Source organism: Gymnoscopelus braueri (assembly GCF_963280865.1).
Source record: "Gymnoscopelus braueri genome assembly, chromosome: 9".
Lineage (NCBI taxonomy): Eukaryota > Metazoa > Chordata > Actinopteri > Myctophiformes > Myctophidae > Gymnoscopelus > Gymnoscopelus braueri.
In genome coordinates this window covers 16231017-16257387 of record NC_137610.1, presented here as the reverse complement: position 1 = coordinate 16257387, position 26371 = coordinate 16231017, and the positions used below count along the sequence as shown (strand labels likewise).

The 26371-nt window shown below is 41.3% G+C and overlaps 2 protein-coding genes across 3 annotated transcripts in view; both read left to right on the top strand.

Annotated features, from left to right (window-relative positions):
- Window positions 1-26371, top strand: part of frmd5a (FERM domain containing 5a) — a 79777-nt gene that overhangs the window by 24901 nt on the left and 28505 nt on the right. The gene's annotated exons all lie outside the window — the stretch shown is intronic.
- LOC308091557 (group XIIA secretory phospholipase A2-like) lies at window positions 2725-3309 on the top strand (the record flags this gene model as incomplete). The annotated part of the gene is made up of 1 exon (XM_080437222.1): window positions 2725-3309. The coding sequence occupies one exon, from the start codon at window positions 2725-2727 to the stop codon at window positions 3307-3309; it is 585 nt and encodes a 194-aa protein (XP_080293348.1).

The window sequence follows — 26371 nt, the reverse complement described above, 5'->3', positions numbered from 1 at the left end:
ATGAAGCGATATACTATATCCTTCAGTCTGAATGTCTATTAACACTAAACAATACAAACAAAGACACCACCAACACACTCCAAAACCACTGAACCATAGTCTGCCTTATACCAGCTACCCAAACAGATTTCACCAGAACTTACCGCTTGTGCTTGACTGAACAGTAAAAGATTGTCCTTACCCCCCACTGTACAGTCAAACACCGCGCCGCAGCAAAATCCAAGCCCAATAGCAACGGCGGGACTTCCAAATGTCTTGGCAGAATCTGAATGGGAACTCAGTCAAACAGAATAGACAAAATAAGGCACAGACAAATTCACAGTTTTAGAAGAATTGGTGATATATTTCTGATATCAAAAAGGAGCCTCAAACTTACAATTCAGCAGGACAAGAAATGTATGGAACAGCCAGCAGTATGAACTCAAGGAACACACTGAAAGGTTACAGGTTTTATACAAGTGACTTCAAACAATTCTCACAGCCCCTCCTGGCCCACATGGACACCAATCACTCGGCTCATCCAGGCAGACTTGTTAATTTGTCACCTTAGCATGTGAAGTGAAACAAAAGAATGCAAATGTCTCTGTTAGGAGACAGGGTGTCTAGCAGGCAACCATTCCTAAAGCAGGGTGGAGCCCCAAGCAGAAGAACATCTTCATTTCAAATGTTAATGTTCAAATATCCTCGACACCGTCAAGAAAGTAAATGCCATGTGAGTTCATGGGGACCTATTTCTCTATTATTTTGTAATCATTTAGCAACGGTGCGGTTGAGGTACGGGCTGCCGCTGCAATACGGCCTACACAAGCTCTCTGAAGTGAAAGGTGGGAAAGATATCAGTGTTTGAGTGTCTGCCACTGCTGTACACTTCAGAGAACTTTGCAGTAATTACTCGCCGACTCTCAGGAGACAGTCGGCCACACTTTGCAGTCAATACCTCACTACCCACTTCATTCACTCACTAATCATGTGCATGTGGCATACCTGCTGAGTATACAGATTATGTGCATGCAATGTTCATGGTGCTCAGTCGCTCACCAATATCATATTGGTCGTTCCTCGATCCTTGTGCTCCTTGCTTTATAATGTTGAACACTAGCCTGGTCAAATGAGAATGGATCTCTCACTTTGTTAACAACATTTGTCTTGTTTCTTCTGCCGTGGCAATGGTGGCATGTTTACCTAATCAGATCTCTGCAACGTCTGTCTCTATGTGTCAGCGGAGACACTTTATAATTGTTGGTACCTCAATCAGGCTGTGTAACATTACTGAGGCCCTTCAGAACACTGATAGTGCTCACTGTGGCAGAAGGTGATTTGTGTTGGATTAATCTGCTCTCTTCTCCATTTAACCTGTTTGCATTTTGTTATGAGCGGCTGCTTGAAGTTATCAGTGATAGGCTATAAACCAATGTAATGAACATTCTAACACCCACAATGTTATTTTGATATTGCAGCTCGGCACTGGAGCAAAATGATGACCCCCTTCTTTATAAAGTACTATACAAATTATTCTACATTCAAAATAGCAGAATATCCTCAGAATACACGCTCTCCCTTCAGACTACATAAGCCGTTTGACACCAGCATGTTTCCATGGCCCCATTCATACTGTGATAGATTTCTTCTTCTTCTGTTATTATATACATGCTGAACTTGTATTTGTCCCTGAGGATGGAGCTTAGCAGATTGCTCTGCTCTACTTTTCCACTTTGCCTCGCTGTGGCTGGTTTAGTTTTTCACCCTGACTGACAGTGATCCGCCCTCGTAACCAATATAATGTAAACAAACCAGATATGACGGCCTCAACACCATTTGTTGTGTGAGTCACGCAAATCTCCATGGAGAAACTTGTCAAAGCTAATAATTGCAGGTGGAACACCAAATAAGTAAGAAATAATGCACAACAAGGTGTCTTGATAAGGCGAAGATCAAGAACGTTGAGATAATTCATGTTCGTGGTGCATTATCACTTACATTATAATCGAGTACCAAGACCAAGTACTATGATAATGCGTATATGTGTATGTATATGTATATATATATATATATATATATATATATATATATATATATATATATATATACACACACACACACACACACACACACACACACACACACACACACACACACACACACACACACACACACACACACACACACACACACACACACACACACACACACACCACACACACACACACATTTTGAAAACCATTGATCTATTCTTGACTGCTTAACAATGAAGATGTACCAGCATCAGCCATGATCTTATACACCACCTCTAAGGTTTCAAGGTCCATGTTCTCATGTACAGTACTCTAAATATTTAGGATAAGAGGTAATCTATAATTGGTATCACAATGATTATTTATTCCCTGCTCCAAATTGCATTTACGAACTTTGAACTTTGTAAGTTGGAAATCTGCATTCTCTGGGTTTGCAGTCCATGTGATTCTAAGTGTTCTTATTTGCCTGTGGTCTCCTGGAAAAACAAGACAGGTCTAACAACGGTGTGGCTTCTATGTGGATCTCGGACTTAATGTGGACAGTCTATGACATCAGTAATCTATGACATATCTACGACGTATCTATGATGTCATAGATGTGGAAAAGAAGTATAAATTAATCTTCAGTAGTCACGCTTTTTTACTTGGCTCACATGCGAGGAGACAGGTTTCTCTCTGGTTCTTTGGTCAAGAGATTTTTGTTCTGTGGACGATGCACAAGCACACCTGCCTCTCTGCTCTTCTCTTCCTGTTGTGCTTCTATGGATGTTTACCCCTCCATGTGTCTGCATGCAAACAAGAGCCAGAAACTCCAGACTGGCGAATGACTTTGAAAACCATACGTAACGGAATACAAAAAATTGAAGACTATCTCGATGCAGCACTTGACTTGTTTGGCGGTGACGATGGGTTATGTCAATACAAATGTAGTGATGGTTCTAAGCCAGCACCACGTCCTCACTACAAGCCTTCACCCCCGAATGGATGTGGATCCCCACGCTTTGGAGTTCAGTTTGACATAGGCATCCCATCCATGACCACATGTTGCGACCAGCACGACCGTTGCTATGACACCTGCGGTCGTCAGAAAAGCGACTGTGACAAGGAGTTCCAGGGCTGTCTGGAGATCATATGTAGAGATGTGAAAAGGACTTTGGGAGTGGACCATAGTGTCCAAGTGTGCGAGTCAACTTTGACCCTGCTTCTTGATGCCGTCATGCACCTGGGCTGCAAGCCCTACCTGGACAGCCAGCGAGAGTCTTGTATGTGTCAGTACGCAGAGAAGAAGGAATTATGAAGAACTACAGACAGGAAATCTGTGACATGGCATTACACAGTACACGGGCAAAGATAACAAAACACAAACTTCTTTCAAACTCTGATGTTTTCTCAGGGATAGAGCTCGGCTGGTAACTGCTTTCCTCCCATGTGTTCAGCAGGATTAACGTTTGGACAGTAGAGGAGGCCATTTTTTTTTGTAAGACGCTCTGGACCAAGAGTGTCTGCTAACTGCCGAAATTGTAAATTGTATAACTAATTGTATTACAAGTTATATCTATGAAATATATAAAACGTGAAAAAATGTAAGTATTTCCTTGGCTTGCGTGGCACTGATTGATCCAGTGATCAATCAGATTAGCCCCAGACACACATACACAGACAGACCACAAACAATCTCAGACTCACAGACACTTTTCTAGATGGCTCGGCTCCTACAGAGCCAAGCGGTAATAAGATATTTCCATGTGACAATATGTAAGATAGGAAGAAAATACTGTCAGACCTTTACTCCAATTAATAAAAAACTAAACAAAAACAAGACCCAGTTGTTGCAGACGGTGCACATCACTGTTAATTTAACTTAAAAGTAAACTTAAAGTCATAACATAAAGTCGTAACATTCATTTTAGTGGAGACCAAGTCAGTTGTAGCAACCAAGGATATTTTGCAACACATTGCCAATAACAGTTTTTATTAAAGAGGTGCTGCCATGCTTTTGATTGATTGATTGAATATTTTATTAGGCAAAAAATGTAAAACAGCACAGTTACATTTAAAATACTTTGTCTAACAGGTCCGTTCATAAAAGTCCTTGCGGACTTGTTTCCAATGAGGGCCTTGGTATTTAATTCATAGGCATATATAGTGGCACCACAGTTCAAATATCATTACAAAATAAACAGCCAAAAAATATATATAACACTATGTACAACAAAAAAATAAAAAAATATGTACAAGAACAGGGGGGGGGGGAGGGTCTGTCCCTAGGACAGGTGGGTGGTGCTAAGGTGGTGGAGGAGGTGCTAAGGTGAGAACCAGGTATACTTAATGAACTGGAGGCGTGTCCACATAAAAACATAATTTTAACAATTTCTGTACACTTTTTTGAAAGAAATGTTTAATGGTGTTTAGAGAAGTTCAGAAACATTTTATTGTGAAAAATATACGAGTAAAAGATTAATTATATCAAAAAGTAACTTGTTTAACTGTAAAAGGTACACAGTATGACGTTAAGAAAGGGTAACAGTCTGTTACCCACTAATCTGTGACCTATCCTGAGTGAATGGCTGCTGACTTCTCTGTATTTACAGCTCACAGAGTGCTTGTAAAAGACCAAAGGACATCATTGTGGGGAATTCAAGCCTGTGGAAGAAAATCCACTTGTTCTGGTACTGTAATTGGTGCCCGAGGAGCACAGCATTAGTGCATTCTGTTAATCCAGCACGCAGTTTGGGCTATTAGCGCATGCAGGACTGAGTCCCAGTGGAGCAGATGAGTGACGTGAGCAGTGGCAAGCAGAACGTGGTCCCACAGCCTTTCAAAAGGCTGATTGCATGGTGGGTAATGGGATCAGTGTTTTGGGCTCAAGGTTGGTGGCGGTTTGTTCAAGATGGCGTTCTCTCTGTGGGCTTCTTGTGAAGCTTGAAGGACTCTTCTATCAAGGCAAATGTTTTATGATAATAACTCAAGGGGGGTTTTCCACCCGAGAGAAGTTAGAAAGCATTCTCCTTGACCTCTAAAGGTTGTGTTGGTTTGAAATGACACTATGGTTTGATGAATCGGTTTTGGCTAATGACAACCAGTATTTAGGATAGGCGGAGCATTGTGCACGAGCCCTTTTTGTCCACTGTAGATTTAGCCTGGGGGAAGGTTAGAACATGAATGATCTGCACTTTAATCACTGTCACCCCACCATGCTCCTCCTCATGCCAGATGGCGTGTGTGTGTCCAAGCAAGTATGTTCTTATTCTTGTCAATGTCAAGTGAACCTCTATACACCTCGCATGAAGTCCCTCTATCCTTCCTGAATCGACCACAGAACACAACATTTGAACAGTTAGACATGGGTTGTACTGTACCTAAAATACTGACTAAAATAAATGAATTAAAATGAATTCATGGCATCATGCCATTCTTATAGACGCTATAACAATGATTGTTATCAGAATGTAGGGTTTTAACCTTTTAACAAAATACTTAACCCACTAATATCACTTACAATGCGTTTTAATCCCTGCTCTGGGGTGGATTGCAAACAGATCAAGTCTTTTGATCTCAATGTGATTAAACTCATAAGAGGCAGTGGGACAAACAAGTACAGTACAACCCATGTCTAACTTTTCAATTGTTGAAGGCCGTCGGGATCGGGAGTCGCTCCCGCGACGCGCTGTCAGGCTACATTGAGCCTAGGTGCTTGGACCGCTATGCCAGTGGTCCAGGCCTATAGAGGTTCACTTGATAAGAATAAGAACATACTTGCTTATGGGCACACAGACGCACACACACACACACACACACACACACACACACACACACACACACACACACACACACACACACACACACACACACACACACACACACACACACACACACACATACACACAGTTGCACACACGCACACGCACGTGCATGCGCACACACACACACACCCACACACACACACACACACACACACACACACACACACACACACACACACACACACACACACACACACACATACACACAGTTGCACACACGCACACGCACGTGCATGCGCACACACACACACACACACACACACACACACACACACACACACACACACACACACACACACACACACACACACACACACACACACACACACAGTCCCACACACACAGTCGCGCACACGCACGTGCACGCGCGCGCGCACACACACACACACACACACACACACACACACACACACACACACACACACACACACACACACACACACACACACACACACACACACACACACACACACACACACACACACACACACACACACACACACACACACACACACACACACACACACACACGAGTCTTCCTGTCTCTCCAGTCCTTCAGTAAACACATTTTCAGGTGGGTCAACAATTTCATCCAATTGGCAACTTACATTTTATAGTGCTCCAGTTCCAATTTTGTCTGCCAATTTTCTGTTGCAATTTCTCTTAAATCCTGTATCCTTTATGAGTTCTCTCTCCTGATTGGATCAAATTGGTATACCGAGCTGGAAATGTACAGTATTTTCGGGTTATTAAAGGGCTGGAGAGACGAGGAGACACTTTTTACTGAACAAACACTCGATAGCAATATAGAGCTATTTAACACTTATTTTAACAAACAAATATCACTGACAGCTGAATTTGTTGACGGGGAGAAGTTATAGCGAAGCAAGGGCCTTATTTTAGAGGATTAAACTAGATTTAATTGCTGTATTGTTTCTGTAGGATGGAGAAAGGATGGGTTCATTCATCAGGCCCTTGGTACTCTGGATGGTCTCTAGATTACAGTCCAATTCACCTTACCATAGTTTTGGATAATCAAGGTCTCTCTCCAATATGATATATTCTTTAGTGATGTTTGGGTGCATGCTGCATCGAAACGTATGAAAATGTAATTAATTAATGTGGTGAGTACTCTCTAGTCCACATGCACCTCCTTACTTTCTCGGAGAGGACATTTATTATATACATTTCTTTCTGTCAAACACCACTGCATTTTCCTTCCTGTCTGTGAAATCAGTAGAAGATCATGATCTCAGGCTGCGAAAGGGAGATGGTTCTTAGGTAATATTTGTAAAGGTGAGCAAAACGTTACTGTCTGCCCATATGTTTCTGGCGAGATCCATTGATGAGATGGATTCACTGACCATACAGTTTGTAAGAAGCCAAAGTCTTTGTCAGCAACATGATTTCCAGCAAATGCACCCCCCTTGTAATGGATTTTATGTAAATGTTTTCTATGAATCTCTTTTTTCTGTCATCCCTCTCATTTTGACGATGGCATCTAAATCTTCCAGAGGCCCTGGCATCCTCTGAGTCTGATTTGACACCAAATCGATCAGCCTGATTTCCCCGTTGCACGCCGTTAAATTCTGAGTGTCAACTTAACTCAGAGAGTGTAAAAATGGATCCGTAAGGGTCAGAGTTCAAATCGACACTCAGGATTTTGCAGTTCACAGTTTTCCTTTGCTGAGTGGGCTGTTCTGCAGTGGCCGATAGGCTGTGAGGTTGTCATTTTGCGATGGCTGATCCATCTCATGCTCTGTGGCATACAGGGATAGTGTTCTCTGAACTGATAATGTCCTTCACTAACTTGTCTCACATACAACGCTTCCGCTTGGAACTGGTAAGGTTCGTCGTCTTGATTAGATTGCGTCGTTTTGTTTTATCAATGCCTTATTGTAAGTAGACAGTGTAAGTAAGTACTCCTTAGTGCAAATAATGTGCAGTGTAGACATACATCATACATACCTCAGCTGCAGCGGTCCTGTTGACAACTGCTTTTTACTCCATGTCTATTTTCTATTGGGATTTGAGGGAGAACAAGTCTGTACACGTACAAGCTCAGCTGTTAGCGACATGGTGAATGGATACAGGGAATGACTAAGCAAGTCACACCTTTAATCATGGAAATACAGTATAAATGCTGCAAAGTTTACGCATATGTTGTTGAGTGAACAGTGAAACTGCAGTTTTGAATGCATTTTTGCATTCTCTCCAGTCATAGACATTTTGATGACGAGGCTTCCCAGGGAGGACGCCCATTGCACACACCGCTGAATGATTTACCATGACGTGATGACTCCCAGTGCGACTTAAAAGTGGCACGACTTAACAGAGGTTGGAAACACATGGGAAAGGGCCTGTATCACTGCCCTCCCACGCCACCACAGTCCCAGTTTGACCAGGCCACATGCCACCCTGTGCAACCAAAGCCAGGCCACTCAAGCCCACCCCCCACCTTACCCACCGGGCAAACAAAGCCCCCTTTCAGAACCGTCCCCACTGTGATCATGCAGCGCAGAAGCAATCTGTTCCTCTTGGCTGCTTACTGTGAAGCCACCCAGGCCTTTTCCATGCCACAGCGTTGTTGCTTTGTGCACGGACTGTGTAGGTAAAGGACACGAAAAGCTGACATCAGCAATCTTCCTCGCAACTGCAGTGGCGTCGGCGTTTTGAATGTGGTCTTTGATTCGGGGAGGCGAAGACACGTGCTCACTGCCCTGGAAGAAAACCAGGGAGGGAAGATCACAACATGCATTTCGTCATTGTAAGAGGACACTAATGATGAGACTATAACCTTAACATTTAGCCCTGCATACTGTACTTCGGCATTTAACGGCGGACGAAAATAGTCGATCTACATGCTCACACACAACATGTCGCTTCGCGACACGATGTGAGCTTGTAGATCGGATATTTTCACTATTTTTGAAAGTTTTGAAAATGTTTATGTGAAATGTTTTAAGTAGAACATTTTTAAATATGGCCTGCTTTGGCCATAGTATATTATTTCTTTGGATTATTGGTACCAGTCATTGTCAGTTGTTTATATAAGTTATTTGTCATGTCTGCCCTGTGCTATTTTTGTTCACAAACATTATTTTTTTTATATTTTCCAACGTTGAATCCCTGATGAAGGTCCCAGTGACCGAAACGTTGCATCTTAACTAAAATAAACTCCTTTATAAGGGAAGACAGTGTGCGGGACTCCCTCCCCCTTCTCCCCTTTTTCTTCCATATTCAGCATTCATACTCCGACGCACCTGTCTGCTCGTAGGTGTGCAAAAGGACATATCCTACTACGTTGAATCCCAAAACCATAATTAAATCATTATTAATTGTAGTTATTTGAATGTCAATTAATCGTCAACTAAAATGTCATGATCGTGACAGCCCTAATGATGTCATGTCATGATAATTCATGTCATTGTCAATCAGCCAAGTCCTCTCCCTGACTACAGTACCTGCACCCTCCACTGACCCCATTCAGTCAGAAATTAATGGATCCTTGTACTACAAATCAACATATTTTCACGTTAACAAGCTAACAAGAGCAGACAAAAGGACTGACAAGATTTTGAAAGACTCTGCTTTGATTTGATGTTCCTTGACTTATAGGTCTTATACTTGAGTGTTTTCCTTATCAGTAGTCTTTTCCAATGCTATACAGAGAGTCTGTAACGTGTACATTGTTTCTGATCTGTTTGTCATCTCCGTTCATGCAAACATAATTAAAATAGAAAAAGTGCTCCTCGGAGCACAGGTCTCCGCCAGGTCAGGTAGGTTATTGTGGGACAGCAATGTTCGGAATTCGCCAAACAGGATGGAATATGAAAAATCGGACGGAACCATCTTGATCACTTGACTATAGAGATATTGTGTACCGATGATGTTTGCACAACATTTGTAGGAGTAATATAAAAAAGAAAAGTGTTAGAAAAATCGGCCTCCTGGTGGTGCTATAATAGGGAAATGTTAAAAGGGTGGCATTTGTTCCTCAATGTAGTGCGAATGTGCGTGCAAAGTTTCACCGCAATCGGACGCTGCGTTCATGATTTGCGGCATTTTGTTAAAAACGGGCCACTCCTGCAAACTTTAGATGTCAATCTTAGCCAATCAGGATGGAATATGAAAAATCAACCAGATCCGTCTTGATCACATGACTATAGAGATCATGTGTACCGATTTGCGTGAACTTTGGATAAAATCTGAAGGCTTAATATTTAAAAAAATGTTTTACATAAGTCGGCCTCCTGGTGGCGCTATAAAAGGCAAATGAGAAAAATGCAGGGCAAAGTTTTACACAGATTGGTGCAGTTTTAGGTAAAAACACGAATTGGCCTGTTGTAGCGCCACCATGAGGTGCGTGTGAAATTTCACGGAAATCACAAGCTGCGTTCATGATTTGAGGCATTTTGTTCAAAACGGAGCACTCCTGCAAACTTTGGAAGCCAACCTTAGCCAATCTGGATGGAATATGGAAAGTCAGACAGATCTGTGTTGATCACTCACATGACTATAGAGATACTGTGTATTGATTTGCGTGATGTTTGGATAAAATCTGTAGGAGTAATATCAAAAAATGAGTTTTGCACAAATCGGCCTCCTGGTGGCGCTATAACAGGCCCATGTAAAAAAAAAGAGGCAGAGGTTCTGAATTGGCATCCAGGGAGTGTGTGTGCACAGTTTCGCAGCGACCGGGCCAATGGTGCCGGAGATTAGCTGCTCACAGACAGATGGACACACAGATACACGGACACATGGACGGACGGACGAACGGACAGGGGGTAAAACATACTCTCGCCATGCCTTTCGGCCTGGCGGAGACAAATATCTTAAGAATATGTTAATATATAATCACATTTCTGCCAAGCAGTAGCAAGCCAGATGGCCTTCAACTAATTTGCTTTCCAGGAGGAGTTATTTACGTGACTACAAAGGCGAAACAGAAATGGGGGGAGGTGGGACATCCGCTGTATTTTCTACTCATTTTTAGCGCTTCCGATGTACGTTAGGGTGTCCGACGACTACCTTCTCAGTAATCATGCAGGCAAAGTGAAATAATAATGCAACAGTATTTATGTTGTGATGGCATTTTCAATTTTCCCCCTGGAGACTATAATGTAGCAATGATGATTTCTGCTACATTAAGTGATCTCTATAATGCCTTTGAATACTAATCTAATTAATCAATAGATACATTTGTCAGATTATTGAGTTGTTGCCCGTCTTTGTCTCTCTAACTGTTCACCAAGAATAATGGCTTTCAGACCAGACCATAGAAGAAATCAGAAACGTTTTAAGTCTTAACCCCTATTCTAGTATATACTTAGTTGTAGGACAAATAGCAAAAAATAGCTTATTTACAAGCTCACAATGCGTTGTGAGCTTGTAGTGTATAGTTTTGCTATTTTAGAAATTGAAAAAAAATGTTTAATTAATTATTTACTTAATTTTTTTGACGCTTTTCACTTATAGCGACATGCCCAAAATATAAATGCCAGGGTTAAAAGAAGGGACAGATCCTGCAATAAATTAAACACTGCCATTTAAACATTTTCCTAAGTTATTATACTCAAAATTCACTCTCTCTATTATGTAATTTGTAGCTTGCAGACTTGCTTGTCTTGACGTCTGTTTCTCCATTTTTGGCGCGGCTATTTGTAGTGTGAGCCTGTTCGGAACATGTGCCTGTTCTGAGCGGGACAATTACTTTGCCTCCAGAAGTATAGTATTGTCGAGAACTGTGGTATGTTTGCTTGAGAAAAGAAAGAAAGGGAAAGGGAAGCTTTTGTCAGTCTCGTGGGGGTAATTCTGTTTCAGCTTCACCCATGGCTGGGATGGCTGCTCAGATGGTCATGAATGAGTGCTTGGGGGGAGCTGTTAGGGGTTAAGTGTCTTGCTCAGGGACACTTCGACACATAGCCGGGGCTGGGAGGCGAACTGGGGACCTCCAGATGGCCTGGTCATGCGAACCTGCTCATCCAATCGACTTCACGCTCAACATTGCACTTCCTTGGGTCCTCAGCAATACACACCCTGTGTGACGTCAATCACATAACGAGACGTACGTCCATCTCTGTTGCAGACTCTTTGCTGAGGATGTAATTGAGAGCAGTAGCCTCTTGAAGCTGCTGCCATACAGTATATGGACCTAGACATTGGTGCAGAATCAAGGCAAAACAGGAAGCTCTCTGTCTTTGTTCATGTTAACAGCCTACTTCTTTTCATTTTAGTACAGTGGTGGAATCTCAAATATCGTTGAGGGCTTTCAGATGCTACTCAGGAAATGGGAAGATCTTAATTGGGAAGATCTTAATTACCGTAGAAATGTGAGATTAGACATGCCCAGAGATGAATGAGAGAATCAAGCAGAATTATATATTTGGTCTGTGCAAATTATTGGTAATGACATTGTTGACTATGAGCGGGCCCAAGCCCAGATGTACTGTTTAGTAGGGCTGCAAGTAACAATTATTTTCATAATCAGTGAATGTGTTGATTTCTTTTCTTCAGTTATTTGGTTAATCTATGTGATTTCTTTTGATCAATTTAGATGGTAAAAAGGGTAATAAAATTCAGCAATAGTAGGCCTAAATGCTCATCACAAGTTATAGAACCCAAAGTCAAAATCATATACTGTACATCTCTAATAGAATTATTTGATGAAACTTCTAATGATTGATTAATCGTTTCACTCCTACTCTAATATATTTAAAGATACTAGTAAAGAATTTAGAAGCATTTTCACATCCAACCATGATGGATGTGAAACAGGTAGTTGGCATTATAAAGAGAAATGTATAGCTTCACCTATGATTTTGGCACACTCAAATCAATACCTTATGCAAGCTGTGTGTGGGAGAGTGTTGTTTATAAGCCTTCATGCTGTCCTTATATAGCGTGTTCTGCTCGAGGATACCTTCGCTCGAAGAGCACGCTTGGAGGAATAAAGCCCAGTATCCACAGAGCACTTCCTTTTTAGGGAGTAGTACAGTACCAGGCAATACGATGCATTAGCTGTGAGCTTGTAGATCTGCAATTTTTAACACTCAGTTTACTGTGTGTTTAAAGGAGTAGTTCACCCAACAAATGACTTATTTTCAATCAATTGCACACCCCATGAAGCCTTGAATCCATGGATTTATTTGTGTTTTTGTCGCATTCCTAAGCTAATAATTTGATTCCTGTCTCCTACCGGCTAATGTATCCGGTAGGAGACACAAAGTAGATTCTTTGTGTCTCCTACCGGAAATACACCCGGGCATCAAATTATTGGCTTAGGAATGCGACAAAAACCAAAATAAATCCATGTATTCAAGGCTTCATGGGGTGTGCAATTGATAGCAAATAAATCATTTTTTGGGTGAACTCCTCCTTTAAGGACTAAAACTGCTTTAGGCATAAGGACACAAGTCCCATATGGTCACTGATAGAGATATTGCATTCACACGTTGTCTTTCATCCATCTGTGTTGGGTCATTAAACAGTATTCTTTCAATAAACGTTTTTAAACTGACTGAGATAGATAGTCATCACCACATCTCCCCAGAGAAAAAGGCAGCCAAGCTACATTGCGGAAAAATGTGCACAATTGCTTTTTGAAATGTCTCTATTTGGCATACTATAATAATACTGTTGGTTTAATAGTATCAGCATAAATCAACCATTCCGTGAACCCGTGAGGTAACTTTTTTCCTCTCTGTGATTTGGTTCCATTGTCCCTAGATAGAGTCTCTCTTACTCTGTGAATTCTGCCACACACAACAGCCAGGTTTAGTGGCCGATTTTTGTCCATGTTCGACATACTGTACTGACCTTTTCAGCAGTGAAATGGAAACAAGTCAATGGAAATAAGGCCTAGGCTTTTGGGGTTATCCTTTTAGCATTCTTTTGTATAAATCTGTGCCATTTTTGCAAACTGTTAAAGTATTCAATCAATCAAAAAGTTAAGTTGCTTGAGGTGGCATTTTAGCCTGTTGGTTAGCTGCCTGCTATGCCTTATCATCCTCTCTTAAAAGACTTGTTTTTGCGTATCTTAGATAGGAGAGACAGGAAACCAAGGCCAGACATGAGAAAGGATGGTTAGTGCACTCTGGCTGCACCACCAGGCTCTGTTATTCCATCACCTGCTCATTTAAAGGCTGGCAGTGGTTATGTGATCAAATTAGTTATTGGCACAGTGCAAAATTTTACTGTGGATACTTGAATTTGATTTTGGTCTTTGGAGGCAAAGTAACATGAGGATTAGGATCCTTTTTTAAGACTAACTTTAAAAGAAAACAAAACAGATTATAATGCAGGAATGTCATTTCGCGGGATCAATATTTTCTATGGATCTGTTTACACAGCCAAGTTTGTTCTGCAGAAACAAGTAGTTGATATCAGGCTGAAGAAGACATTTGTTTTGGAATATCATCTGTGAAGCACAACAATAAATATTGTAAGCCACCGACAGTGTTAGATGCAAATTTCAGAGAGGAGATTAGACCTTTTTGTGGAATCAATCCAGTCGATTTTTTTTGTGTTGCTGGCTGTCAGATGTTACTATTTTTGACTTTTTTGTGTGAAATCAATTGATGCATGAAAATGTTGCTAGTCCATCCAGTTGAGCCTTAACTGTATCAGGGATTAAACAATAGGGACTTCTCTTTGAAGCCTCATAAGTGACACCACACTAAATCTCTGAAATAGGCTGTCGGTCCAAATCCCCACACATCAGCTCAACAGCCCTGTTACGCTCATCCGACCTAGCTGTATGCATTGAGGACAGCATCCCCTCGCCTTCGTACTTAAACTCCTCATTGCTGTCACACTAATTAATCAATACGAATAGCATGGTCTGAGAGAAAGTATTCTCCAATCTCCTCATGTATGAAATGTCAAGAAACTTGAGTGCTGAAATGATAGTAGCCCCTGACCCAGCTCCCTAACCATTGCAGAAGCCAGAGATTACATAATCAGTTTTTAACAATTTTAGGAAAACTGCTGTGTGTAATCTCTTTAATCATGCTATATTGAGAGGCTTTAACAAATGTTTTCTGCTTATTGGCCTGTTTTAAACCCTTAAACCTGACCCTTTTTTAAACATGTGGTAAACCCTGTATTTTTATATATTTGTTTTATGTATTTGGTTTTGACAGTATGGGTGATAATGGTGATGTTCTTAGAAGCCTTTTGAGTTTTTGCAGCATATTAAATGGTTTCAAGTTAAACAGTAGTGTCGAGTCTGTCGACATGATGACAGGATCATGTTGGGTTGTCACTCATACCCCTCCGTCACTTCATTTAGGAACTCGCCACAGTGTCAAAAAGGGCTCAGTTTTAGTGGGTAGCGGAAATCTCAGCAGCACTGAAGTGGCCCATTGTCTCTCAGTAGCCGATCCGTTTGTGTGATGAACACTTGCCTGGTTTGTCCTCTTAGAGCGGAAGCTTGATTTCATGAACACTTTTCTGAAGAGAATGTCTGACTTTTGAAAGGTCATTTAATATTAACAATAAATGATAGAAACAGACTTGCATCTTAAAATGTTCTGTTTGTATCTAATGAGTTTGAGTTTTCCTTAAGTATCTTGAATGTGTTCTTTGACTGTTCAAGGAAGTATAAGTTCGATCTTTCTTTAAAATAGGTGTTTGAATATTCTGATAGTAATCCTTGCTAGGATATTTGTTTAGTAACAGGGGTTTCCCTGTCTCTCCAGCTCATTTTCAAGTTGTGATACCAATTTTATCCAATCAGGCGAGAGAACTCATACAGGATACAGGATAAACAGTTGAAATTGGAAGTAATGACACCAAAAATTTGAAGACCAAATTATAACTGGAACACTGGAAAATTAAGCTGCATTACTGTACTCTCTTCTGATTGGATGAAATTGGCAACCCACCTGAAAGTTTATTTTCTGTTTGTAAAGAGCTGGAGAGACGGGAAGACCCCTACTGAACACACACTCGATAGCAATGATTATTATCAAAATATAGAGCTTTAACTTTAAAACATTTTTTTAACCAAGCAATTTCACTTACAGCACCTTTCATTATGTACCCATAATTATCCTTCAACTGTGGCATTTTGACTGTAAAGGTTTTACTGTATGGCACACAATTCTGTGTGTGCTTAATTTAGAATAGATTTGGTTTCTTACAAAAAGCAGAAAAAGCTTGTTGTGATGATGTCCTCTGTAAGTGATCCAAACAGCTTTATGTTTTAAGGTCAGACAGGGAGCAGCAGATATGAGCACTCACATTGCGTGGGCTGGGCAGTGGATGTGGAACATTAACCAAACAACATCACAGTTCCCACCAACCTCTCTCCCTGAATGGTCTCTCTACCCTGAGCTTCTATTGGATTGGATGTACATTGCATCAGAATAAATACTTTATAGCCCCTATAATGTACTATAATGTGGACCAACACCTTACTAAGTGTCTTACAATTTACAATTTTAGGTATTTAGCAGACGCTTAATCCAGAGCGATTTACTTCCAGAGTACATTGAAACTATACACACTGTTGGATGCCAGGTCAACAATGACCTGGCATCTGTCTTCATAACATGCTATCTAAATTGCATTTTCATTGTTGTTGTGTTGTCAATAAGGTTTTTTTTTTTTTTTTTGTCCTTTTATTATGTTTTATTTATGTCACCTAGAATGACATGCCCGAAATAGGGATGCCTGGTTGAAAGTGGTTAATAAGAGGCCAGTCTGTCAAAGCAATATGCATCATCTTGTTCCAACACAAGCTGTTAAGCTGTGGGATGTGGGTGTTTACCGGCGATACTTCAGAATTGTTGTCATGTATTATAGTGATGCTAGCGCATAGCAACAGAAAAGTACTGCTCCCCTCTTTGCCTACACTGTAGTTGCAAATGATGTTTAAAGCATTCGATTTTAGGAGATTGCGCTACACGTTTCTGGTTTCACAGCTGATTGTAACCCAGAAAGGCATGCGCATATTGGTTCCATGTTGCCCAAAGTATTAGGCTATCCCTTACAAATATGTCTGAAATAGGCATAATACAAAGTGTCTTAACTGATTAAGCTACTTTTTTATACTTCAGAATACAATAAGATGACCCCGCACTCCGTCAACACTTGCACAATAACGACAACTTTATTTAGGCAACATTTCGGTCAATAGACCTTCTTCAGGCATCTATACTTTTGCTGTTCGAGAATAATTGCATGGTCAAGCGTTTTTTTTTTATTATTTTTTTATTGCCCATAATGACATGCCCAAAATAGGGATGACATGTTGAAAGTGGCCAAAAGCTTACCAATCCCAAATATAGGTAGGGGTATTGTCATTTATCTTAGAACCTCTGCAGAAAGAAAGAAAGAAAGAAAGAAAGAAAGAAAGAAAGAAAGAAAGAAAGAGAAAGAAAGAGAAAGAAAAAAATTAGAAAAAAAAGATAATACCACATTCTTGGCAGAAAGGTGTAGTGAGGGGACCGGAGAAGTATTTTTTTTGCAGGGAGGCAACTCTGCTTTCCTGCAGGCACAGCAGGGAAATGAATATCTTTCTCAATGAGGATTTCTGAGTCATGAGTCCTCCAGCCCACCAGTGATGGATTTTTCTGCCAGCATAGGCTCTAATGGCTTTTCTCTCTCATCTTTCAGCTGCATACACAGCTGAGCATTGTGGGTGCATCCACTTCTGAATACATTAAAGGAGGTGCATTTTTTGTTTTGTTTTTGGAAATATCTGCTGTGGTGACATAAAGTTTTGGCAACATACTATTGGCCATTTATAAACACATTGGTAATTCTATTTAGAGACTTTTCCACCCCAACAAAATTATGATGATGGACATACAGCTGATCCTTGTACTTCCTGGGGTCTTTTTTATTTTATTTTATTTTATTTTCAGCAATAATAACAGTCAGCAGTAGCTCAAATCTAAAAGTATTTGTGTGAGACTTAACAATCCCTCTAACAAATCATGACCTTCTTATTTACTTAATTTATTTTTTACTAAATGATGCCTGAAGCTGAGATGGGTTTTTACCCAGACTGCCTCTGGTCAGAGTGCAGTACTGGTAATAACTGTTTGTCTCCGTGTCGTGCTTGATTGGAGATATTTCAACATTGCACAATTGTAGCATTTTCTCACTTAAATAGTGTTAAATTCCCTCAGAATAGAATACTGTAGCATGCGGCACAGTTGTAGTCATTCTTGGGATTAGCATAGAAACAATGTTTAATTTATTGGCGTCTACAGTACACAGCTCAGATGTCTACTCTAGTGTTGTAGTCTTCACGCTACAGCACAAGACTAAACTGTTACAGCATGAGGTTAAATCATATCTACATCTAGCCAACAGGCATGATGCGTTTAACCAGCTGTGCACAATAGCGTTATGAGCAAGACCTTTACACACACCGACTAATGTCTGTCATTTGTCTGTACTGTGGCCTCGAGCATTTAGACATTATTGCACTACATTATCTTCTTGTCGTCGGCACCCCTCATAAGAGATGCTAAGACCTAAGTGCTTTTTCTTGTCGTCCTTCAATTCGTAAATGGCGTTTAACAGCATTGCATTTTAACTTTAACAGAAACCATTATCCATTATCAGGTTCATTGTGAAAGGTGCCTAATAATAGCACCATTACAGGGTCTGCAGATGGTCTCAAGGCTGCAAATGAGACCGTATGTCTGAGCCCTGGGCTTTCTCAAACAATGGGTAACTTAACGGCTAGCTAAGCCCAGCCTCATCCCCTTTACTTTGCTCCAACCACTCCCTGCCAAGCATAGGCAGCTGTAGCCCAAGAGGCACTGTTCTCCACTGGCCCTTTCACTCCAGCCTCTTGTCTTGTTTGTAAAATACGCTCAGACACCCACTGAGTCTAATTGTTCCAAATGCATAGCACCCTCTGGGACTTTTGCCACTGATGCTGTGATGATAATGTGAGCCTTGCCTGTGAGGGTGCATCCCTGGCTGGCTGCACTCTCACAGTCCCCTCCAGCTCTGATTGCTAACATATAACTGAGATATTCATCTCTGCCTTTCTTGACATTTTCAATTTTCATGCAGTTTTTAGACCACTTATAAAACTGGCCTTTCTGTCGCCACTTAAAGAGTCTGCTGATGCAAACAAAATAGGTGGTACAGTACATGTGGAAGACATTGTGCGTCTTCACCTACAAACTGCCGCCGTCAGATATTTTAATGAAAAATAAGAAGGCACAAGAAAGAGGCCAACAAGAAGCGGCTTTTGTATAGGAACATGGGCATTCAGTGACTGTCAAACTGTAATTTACCAGGTCAGAAAATATTTTCCAGCTCGCTGCCATTTTTCATCTAGTTGGAATTGTTTCAATCTGAAGCCAGTGTATAGCATATGAATAATACCAACAATTTACAATTGATCTGTGCATCTTATCCACAACGTGCACTTACTGTAAATAAGAGGTTGAATATTTCCATCTACATTCTCCTCATGAAAGTATCAAATATTCTGGCATTCTCAGTTGCTTCTATCTGTGTCTAAAACTTGCACACAATGTTGATGTAATAAATGAGTGCTTAAGAGCCAGGTGGCTGTGTCTCAGAGTGCCCTCTGTGGAGATTGCTTCCCAAGGGAAGGGATTCACCTATCCACACTCACATCAATTTGTGCTGATGTCTTTGGTTTTGTCCCTGCGTTGACCAGACAAGGTGTTAACAGGCAAATCACCTTCAGCTGAGCTTGATGGATGCAAGATGGGGCCGTCTTTTAACCACTTTAACCCTGGCATCCCAATGTTGGGCATTTCATTTTTTTTTTAAATAGCCGATACAAGCTCACAACGTGGGAGAGCTTTTAGATCAGCTATTTTCAAAATATTTTTGAATTTTTGGTGGTTTAAGTGGTTAAGAGATTGATGAATTATTGGCATCTTGTACTGTATGTGGGTTCACAGGATTTGTGCCTGTCAGTACTAATCAGGTATTATGATTGTAATGGTCTGTGTATGTTTGTTGTTATTTCCGAGTTATTGCAGTTTTTGAGAAAAATGTTTCTCAAGTTTTTATCTAGTTTTTCAGTTTGGTGTTTGATTTCAGTTTTGTTTTAATTAGGTATACGAGTGCATTAGTAGTTTTAGTTTTAGGAAATTACAATTTTCTGTTTGGTTTTAATTTATTTTTATTTTTAGTTTGGTTATTATGAGGAAAGCTTTGATTTATAGAAGCTGAAAAATGAAGAATGAAAGAATGCATCATATCCGTAATTTTAGTTTCATTTAATTAAGATTAGTTTTCCCCTTTTAGCTTAAGTTAACTATAATTTATAATATCAATAGCCCTGGTTCATGGTCTTTCTTAATACAGTATATCCGAATAGCATGGATGGCAAACAACCGCCACCACTGGATGCAGTCAAAGTATATGGACAGGCTATTTTCACTTTTGAACAGAGTGTTTGAACAGCTGTGTATTTTCATCCCTATGGTACAGTAGGTGACAGGTGTCATACATTTAAATGTTCCTTCATACAGTAGGTGCACTCGATCTGCCAAATGCATGTGTCTAACTTCATAGCTGCTTCACTCTTTCAACAACTTTTCAGTACTATATGTATGCAATAGAGTAGCACGCTGCAGCAATATATTGGCACTTACAGTAGCTTTTAAAAATACAAACTCAAGCGCTGTCTTTGTTACCATAGAATTCCCCAAGAGCTGTTGCCTCAAGGCCAGAGCACTCAGAGGATCCATTACTCGACGAGGTTACACAAGAAAACTGCACATTTGCCAGGCGGGCGCTGTGATAAAATACTAGCTTGGTTGCTGCTGTAATCCGAAGTAAGGACAATAAGTTGGTGAATTCAAAGCTCTCTGTAGTGAGTGGGTTCAATGTGTGATTTGTCTCGCTATGCTGACGGATCTCTCTTTCTTTGGGTGACTTTGTAGTGTGGTAGACTGGGAGTGGGACCATTGAGGAAGTACAGTACAGCTAAAAATAGCTTTCAGAGGTTAGAGCTTCAAAGACATTGCCTGAGGGACATGGATGCCCATGCAATGTCAATGTCACATTAAGCCATTATGATGTACTTTGACTTTGTGAACACCTTAACTTTGCGGTTGTAGCCACTGGACTGCTGCCTGAGTTTCACCCCACGTGCATTCTGACCTTATACACGTTTGTACTTACACTATTTATGGAATACAGAAGTCACCTTTGCACACCATGTCGAGCTTAATTGTGCTTCGTCACTGAAATTATCATAGTTAGTGTGTTCTACAAACGTTTTTGATGTTAAGAGGAGCGTGTGTTCCTGGAAAACAACCTTGACCGACTTGACTTGCACAGGGTAATACAGAGATGTTGAGCTCCATTTCCTGCAAAGGAGACCCTTTAGCTGTTTAAGATCTCTCCTGCTGGGAAAAGGGGGGCTATATACCACTTCACCCTTTCCATTGCCTCTAGAGCTCCAGCAGAGATCACTTACCAGTGGTGAATCCAGCCATAAAAATGCAGAAAGCTGTTTGGCCCTGGAGACTGGATTGCCTTGTGCATGCAGGCGAGAGAGACTCGCCTGGTCCACTGGTTGTGTGTGTCCACGCACTAATGCAGGCCCCTGTGTGAGATGCAATCTCCTCAATAAATGATTCAGAGAAATGAAGCTTTCACTGAATGTGGCTCTGGGCAGTTATGACAGGGGCAAATCTGGCCCACCACAGTGTGCCCATCTGCTCCATTTTGACCTGGACGGTTGACACAAAGATCGACTCACTTCCTGTCAGAATCTCAAGCTCAACATCGGATACAGGCAGCTTGAAGATTCTCCATATTCAACCTAGATGCATTTGTAGCGTTGTTGAGGGACTTGAAGAGATATGTTGACATGATCTACAGTAAGAAGCACATTTCTCACGATTCCTCATAAATGTCACTCACTATTTACTAACTACCGTATGTTGCTATCTGGCAGGCAAAAGCTTCCATGGGCAGTTGCTGTGTACAGTATGTACAAGGAAAGAAGGGGAGACCTTTGTTAATCTCGTAGGGGGGGATTCAGTTTGAGCTTCACCCAGCTGATGGCTGCTCAGATGGTTACGATGAGCGCTCAGGGGGAGCGGTTAGGGGTCAAGCATCTTGCTCAGTGACCTTCTGATTACCAGACGGCCTCTCTCAGCTTCAGCAGCCCCCTATGTACAGTATATATTGTTACTGTAGGTGGCCTACATGGCATTTCTTTTTCTTTTTCTACTCAGTAAAATCCTCAGTGGGGATTTTAATGTGTGACTCTCTTTTGCTATTCTTTACATTTCTGGGGCAAATATTTACACAACCCCATCGTGTTTTGATGACCCACTTTTCCCTGGCTCAAAGCATCACATGTATTGTTGGTAGATGGCCTATTTGGCTGTATCACTTTCCCAGCATTTTCAAAGCACTCACTAGACCTGTACATGTGTCATATGTATGTGTGTGTCATGAATGAACAGCCAGTAACAAATAAATACAAAGAAGCATGATAATGCATTTTTTTGCACCAACAGGAGATGGACATATTGGCCAACGCTGTGCTCATTTGTTTCCTGCAACCTCCAGCCTCTGGCTGCCAAATTTCCTTCGGGATTTTGTTTGATAGTGAGTCCTCAATGATGTGTCAAGCTTTTTTTAATCACAAGCCCTCCCACACTGACCCATGGATTTAATCAAAGTTCTCCTGCAATGTTGGTGGGTTCAACCTTAAACCCCCTAAGAAATCGGCCCAAATTAGTCTAATGCTCCTGCCATCCTAACCTGTGAAAACAAATTGCAAATACCAAGTCCTGTTCTAGAAGTAAGTCGAACTTAAAAGACTGGAGTGTGTGTGTGCGTGCGTGCGTGCGTGCGTGCGTGCGTGCGTGCGTGCGTGCGTGCGTGCGTGCGTGCGTGCGTGCGTGCGTGCGGAATTTTTCATTGTATTATACTATATCTAATAAATACTCTTTTTATGTGGTTTTCAAATATTATTTGACTCAATCAAATGTTTTTTCATGATTCACCAGAAGCCTGGATGGCTTGGTTCCAGGCTTAAAACATTTATATAAATATTTTTGGAAATCTCTATGAGAAAATATTATGGGGTTTCTATCTGTGGCACCACAAAATGTCCGACACTGCTATGCCCTATAGGGAGGGAGAGCCTATTTCACCAATGCAACAACCCGGCCATTGTAGGGTACTGAAACCTGAAAATACTGATAGCGGTGTCAGCGCAATAACCATAGAAACGCCAGGCAAGCTGATGTTTTCTGCTTGTATATAAAGCCCTCGCTACACATGCAGTCTATGCTGTCTTACTCAACCCCATTAAGCCAAGCCATTGGGAGATCTCTCGAGGCAGCACTCAGTAGTCAATAAAGCTTAACTGCTTTATAAATGTGTTGACTACCCGAGAATTTATTCCATAAATCCAGCTCACAACGACCGTCAGTTTAGGTCTGTATGATGTTAATGGTGCTGTGTTATAAATAGAATGTCTTGTGTGTTTCCGTAGTATTGGCGGATTGGATGCAGATACGGGCCCCTAGAATGTGGAAATAGCTGAGCTGATTTAAAGGCTTAAGCACAGCTATGTGTTTTCTAGTATCCACTGGAAAAGGGGTGGTCCTTTTGTGCGCTCTCATGCTACATCCACACACTAAGACGTTTTCATTCATTCAGCCCCAGATGAGGTGCCAGGGTCTGTGCTTTGACCTCACGTGCGCTGTGGTGAGGCGGAGTGGCAGAGTGGGCCCGTGCTGCATTAAAAAAAACCTCCTGAGGCTGTGGAAAGTAATCGGCTAATGAAACCAGTGAAAGCACTAGTGGCGTCTGGAGAGGGGGACCTAGAGGGGGGATATATAATTGCTCCAAGCTCTTGATCACTTTTGACACTTAATTTTTTTATTCATCTTAAATTTGTTTTGTTATTAAAAATCAGCTAACATTTTCCCATCACAGATATTATTCAACAAAGCAAAGAGTGAAACAAATATGCTGATTTTGAGTCATGTGGCATTTGGTAAGAAGACACAGCGGGCTCATAGAGTCCATCTTGACTCGCCCTTGTTTGCTCAGAAGCAGGGGCGTAACTACCGTGACACAGCCAACACAGTTGCGTTGGGGCTCCGTGACATTGGTCAAATAAAATTTAAAATAGATATAAATAGAAGTTGACAGAATTTTGGCATCGTACGCCGGCTGCTGCTAGCACCAGCGGGCCCTCTAACAGCATGGAGGAAGTCAGAAGAGGCTAGGACATGCTGCTGCTTACAGTCGCAGCAGGTGCGTCATTCATCTCGACCTCACAACTACTGTAGAGTATGCCGCTTTCCTCTTGGTTTATAGACCGAAATGTGCAGTTTGGGCAGTTTTCTGGGTGGGGGGGTTTGGAGGGCCTGTGTTGACCACCCTGCATTAGGGCCAACCGGCCCAGTGTTGGCTTGTTACGCCACTGCTCAGAGCAGAGGCGCTCATTCCCAGCAGGCGAACCAGGCAGGGGCCCCCACCACCTGGGGGTCCCCGAAGGCCAACAAACTTTACCCCACTGCAGTGTATCAGAGTGTGGCAAATGCACAGTGACCACAACAACCCTTTGCAATGACATCTCAGTACGAAACCTCCCTAAGAGGCCCCCATGGTCCGCGTGTGTGTTGTCAAACGAGGTGCGCAGCTTTGACAATGACACGGTATGGTCTATGATGATTGATTCCCATCAAACTGCAATGATTCTAATGAACAAAGACAACGCACATCCATGACATGATAAAGCAGCGGTATTATGCTTATTGGTGTGAGAAAAAAAAGAGAAAGAGGATTAAGAAAAATAAATACAGTATTGATTAAACATACTGTAAGAATTTAAAAAAAAATAATAATAAAACTAAGCTACACAAACCAAAACTAAACAAAGAAAACCAACATGCAACCTGACCAGCATTTTTTTTTCAAATAAAGTTTGAAAACTATATACAACTATATTGGATCCATATTTAGTAGATCAACATTATGTCTACAAAGCATACAGGTAGACATTGTTATCTCCTTGATTTAATCCCAGAGTGCTTCAGATTTATGCATGAAATTCAGAAGAAAGGAATAAATTGCGGTGGAGGATACCCCAAATCAAACCTACAGGGACTATAATCTCATCTTGGAAAGCAGCTCAGGGCTCCATGCACGTACCCCTGTGGGGGTACGTGCATGCACATACAACACACACACACACACACACACACCCATAATCGAGAGTGTCATGTTTCCATCCCCCTCGCTTTGAAATGATACCATCTTTTATTAATGGTCTGTGTTCCTGCACTGACATGGAGACCATTTAAATGATTAATCTGAAAGGAAAGTGGCTATTGTCCTCGTGGGGATTCTCCCTGAGTAAAGGAGCAGCAACGCTGGGTTTCTTTTCCAACGGGTGATTATTTCAATGTTCAATGATAATTATGTCCAAGGGATTTTAATTCCATTCAGTCATCTGAGTTGGATTCCTATTCCGCACCTTAACAATCCCGTGACTTCTAGTCGCTAGTGTACTGTTACATTAAACTCACTGACTACACTGGCCAAAGCTAGTCAAACATTATTAGGCTTCAAATGATTTAATGCACACTTAAAACATTGGCATTGAACACTGAATTTGTTTTTATTTTTGTCATCTGTAGAATCCCTCACATCTAATACCAGGACTTGAGCTGCTTTACTGTAGATTCCAGTCCCTAGTCGAGATGCAGTGAAATATATCAACTACAAGTATATTGAATTAGGGCTCTGCCTGCTTCTGTCCCTCACAACAAGTTCACATTCAGCAAATTGTAGTTTAATAACAATTTCAGCCCCAAAATTAGAATTTACACTGTTATTACAGATCACCGATGTGCACTCGGTCACAGAGGAGAATACTGGCGATATAATCCATCCACTTGATAGCTTTATTGTTTCATGGATGAGCATGCAGTTTTGTTTTCTGAGATACTTTTAGTTCCCAGTAGTGCACACAGTACAATCCTGAGCGTCAAGATGTTTGGTGTTAAATTAGGATTTTGCTTTATAGGGAAGAGACAGAAGGAGGCAAGCTGGTGTTGATTATTCACAACGGTTACTGCTTAATGTAGTTTTGTGACACCTCATCCCTGGTCAAAATGTGTCAACTTCTTTAAAAATATATTGTTGTTCTGACACTGGTTGAACCAGTCATTTCCGAAGCCTAGCATTATGTATGCAAGTGAGCCTATGCCTCATTAGCATTAAGTAGGAATTCATCAGCATTCTTAACATTTCTTCTCTGCAATCACACTGATGTTGTAATTAAAGAAACCATTGCAGCATGTGTACTGTGTAGGGTAGACAGAGAGTGGGGGTGGGCGTGGGGTGGGGTTGGGGGTTTTGAGGTAGGGAGGGGTGGTGAGAGTCCTGTGGAATATTAACAAACTCGCCGTTTCTCTGCAACAAAAGATCTGGGATCCTGTCTGGCTCATTGTGCTCTCGCCACACAGCAAGGCTTTTCTTTCCGTTAGCTTTCTCAGTGGCTCCACCATTGCAAGGTTTTCTACCCAGCTACTTCATCTGTACATTCAGCCCTTG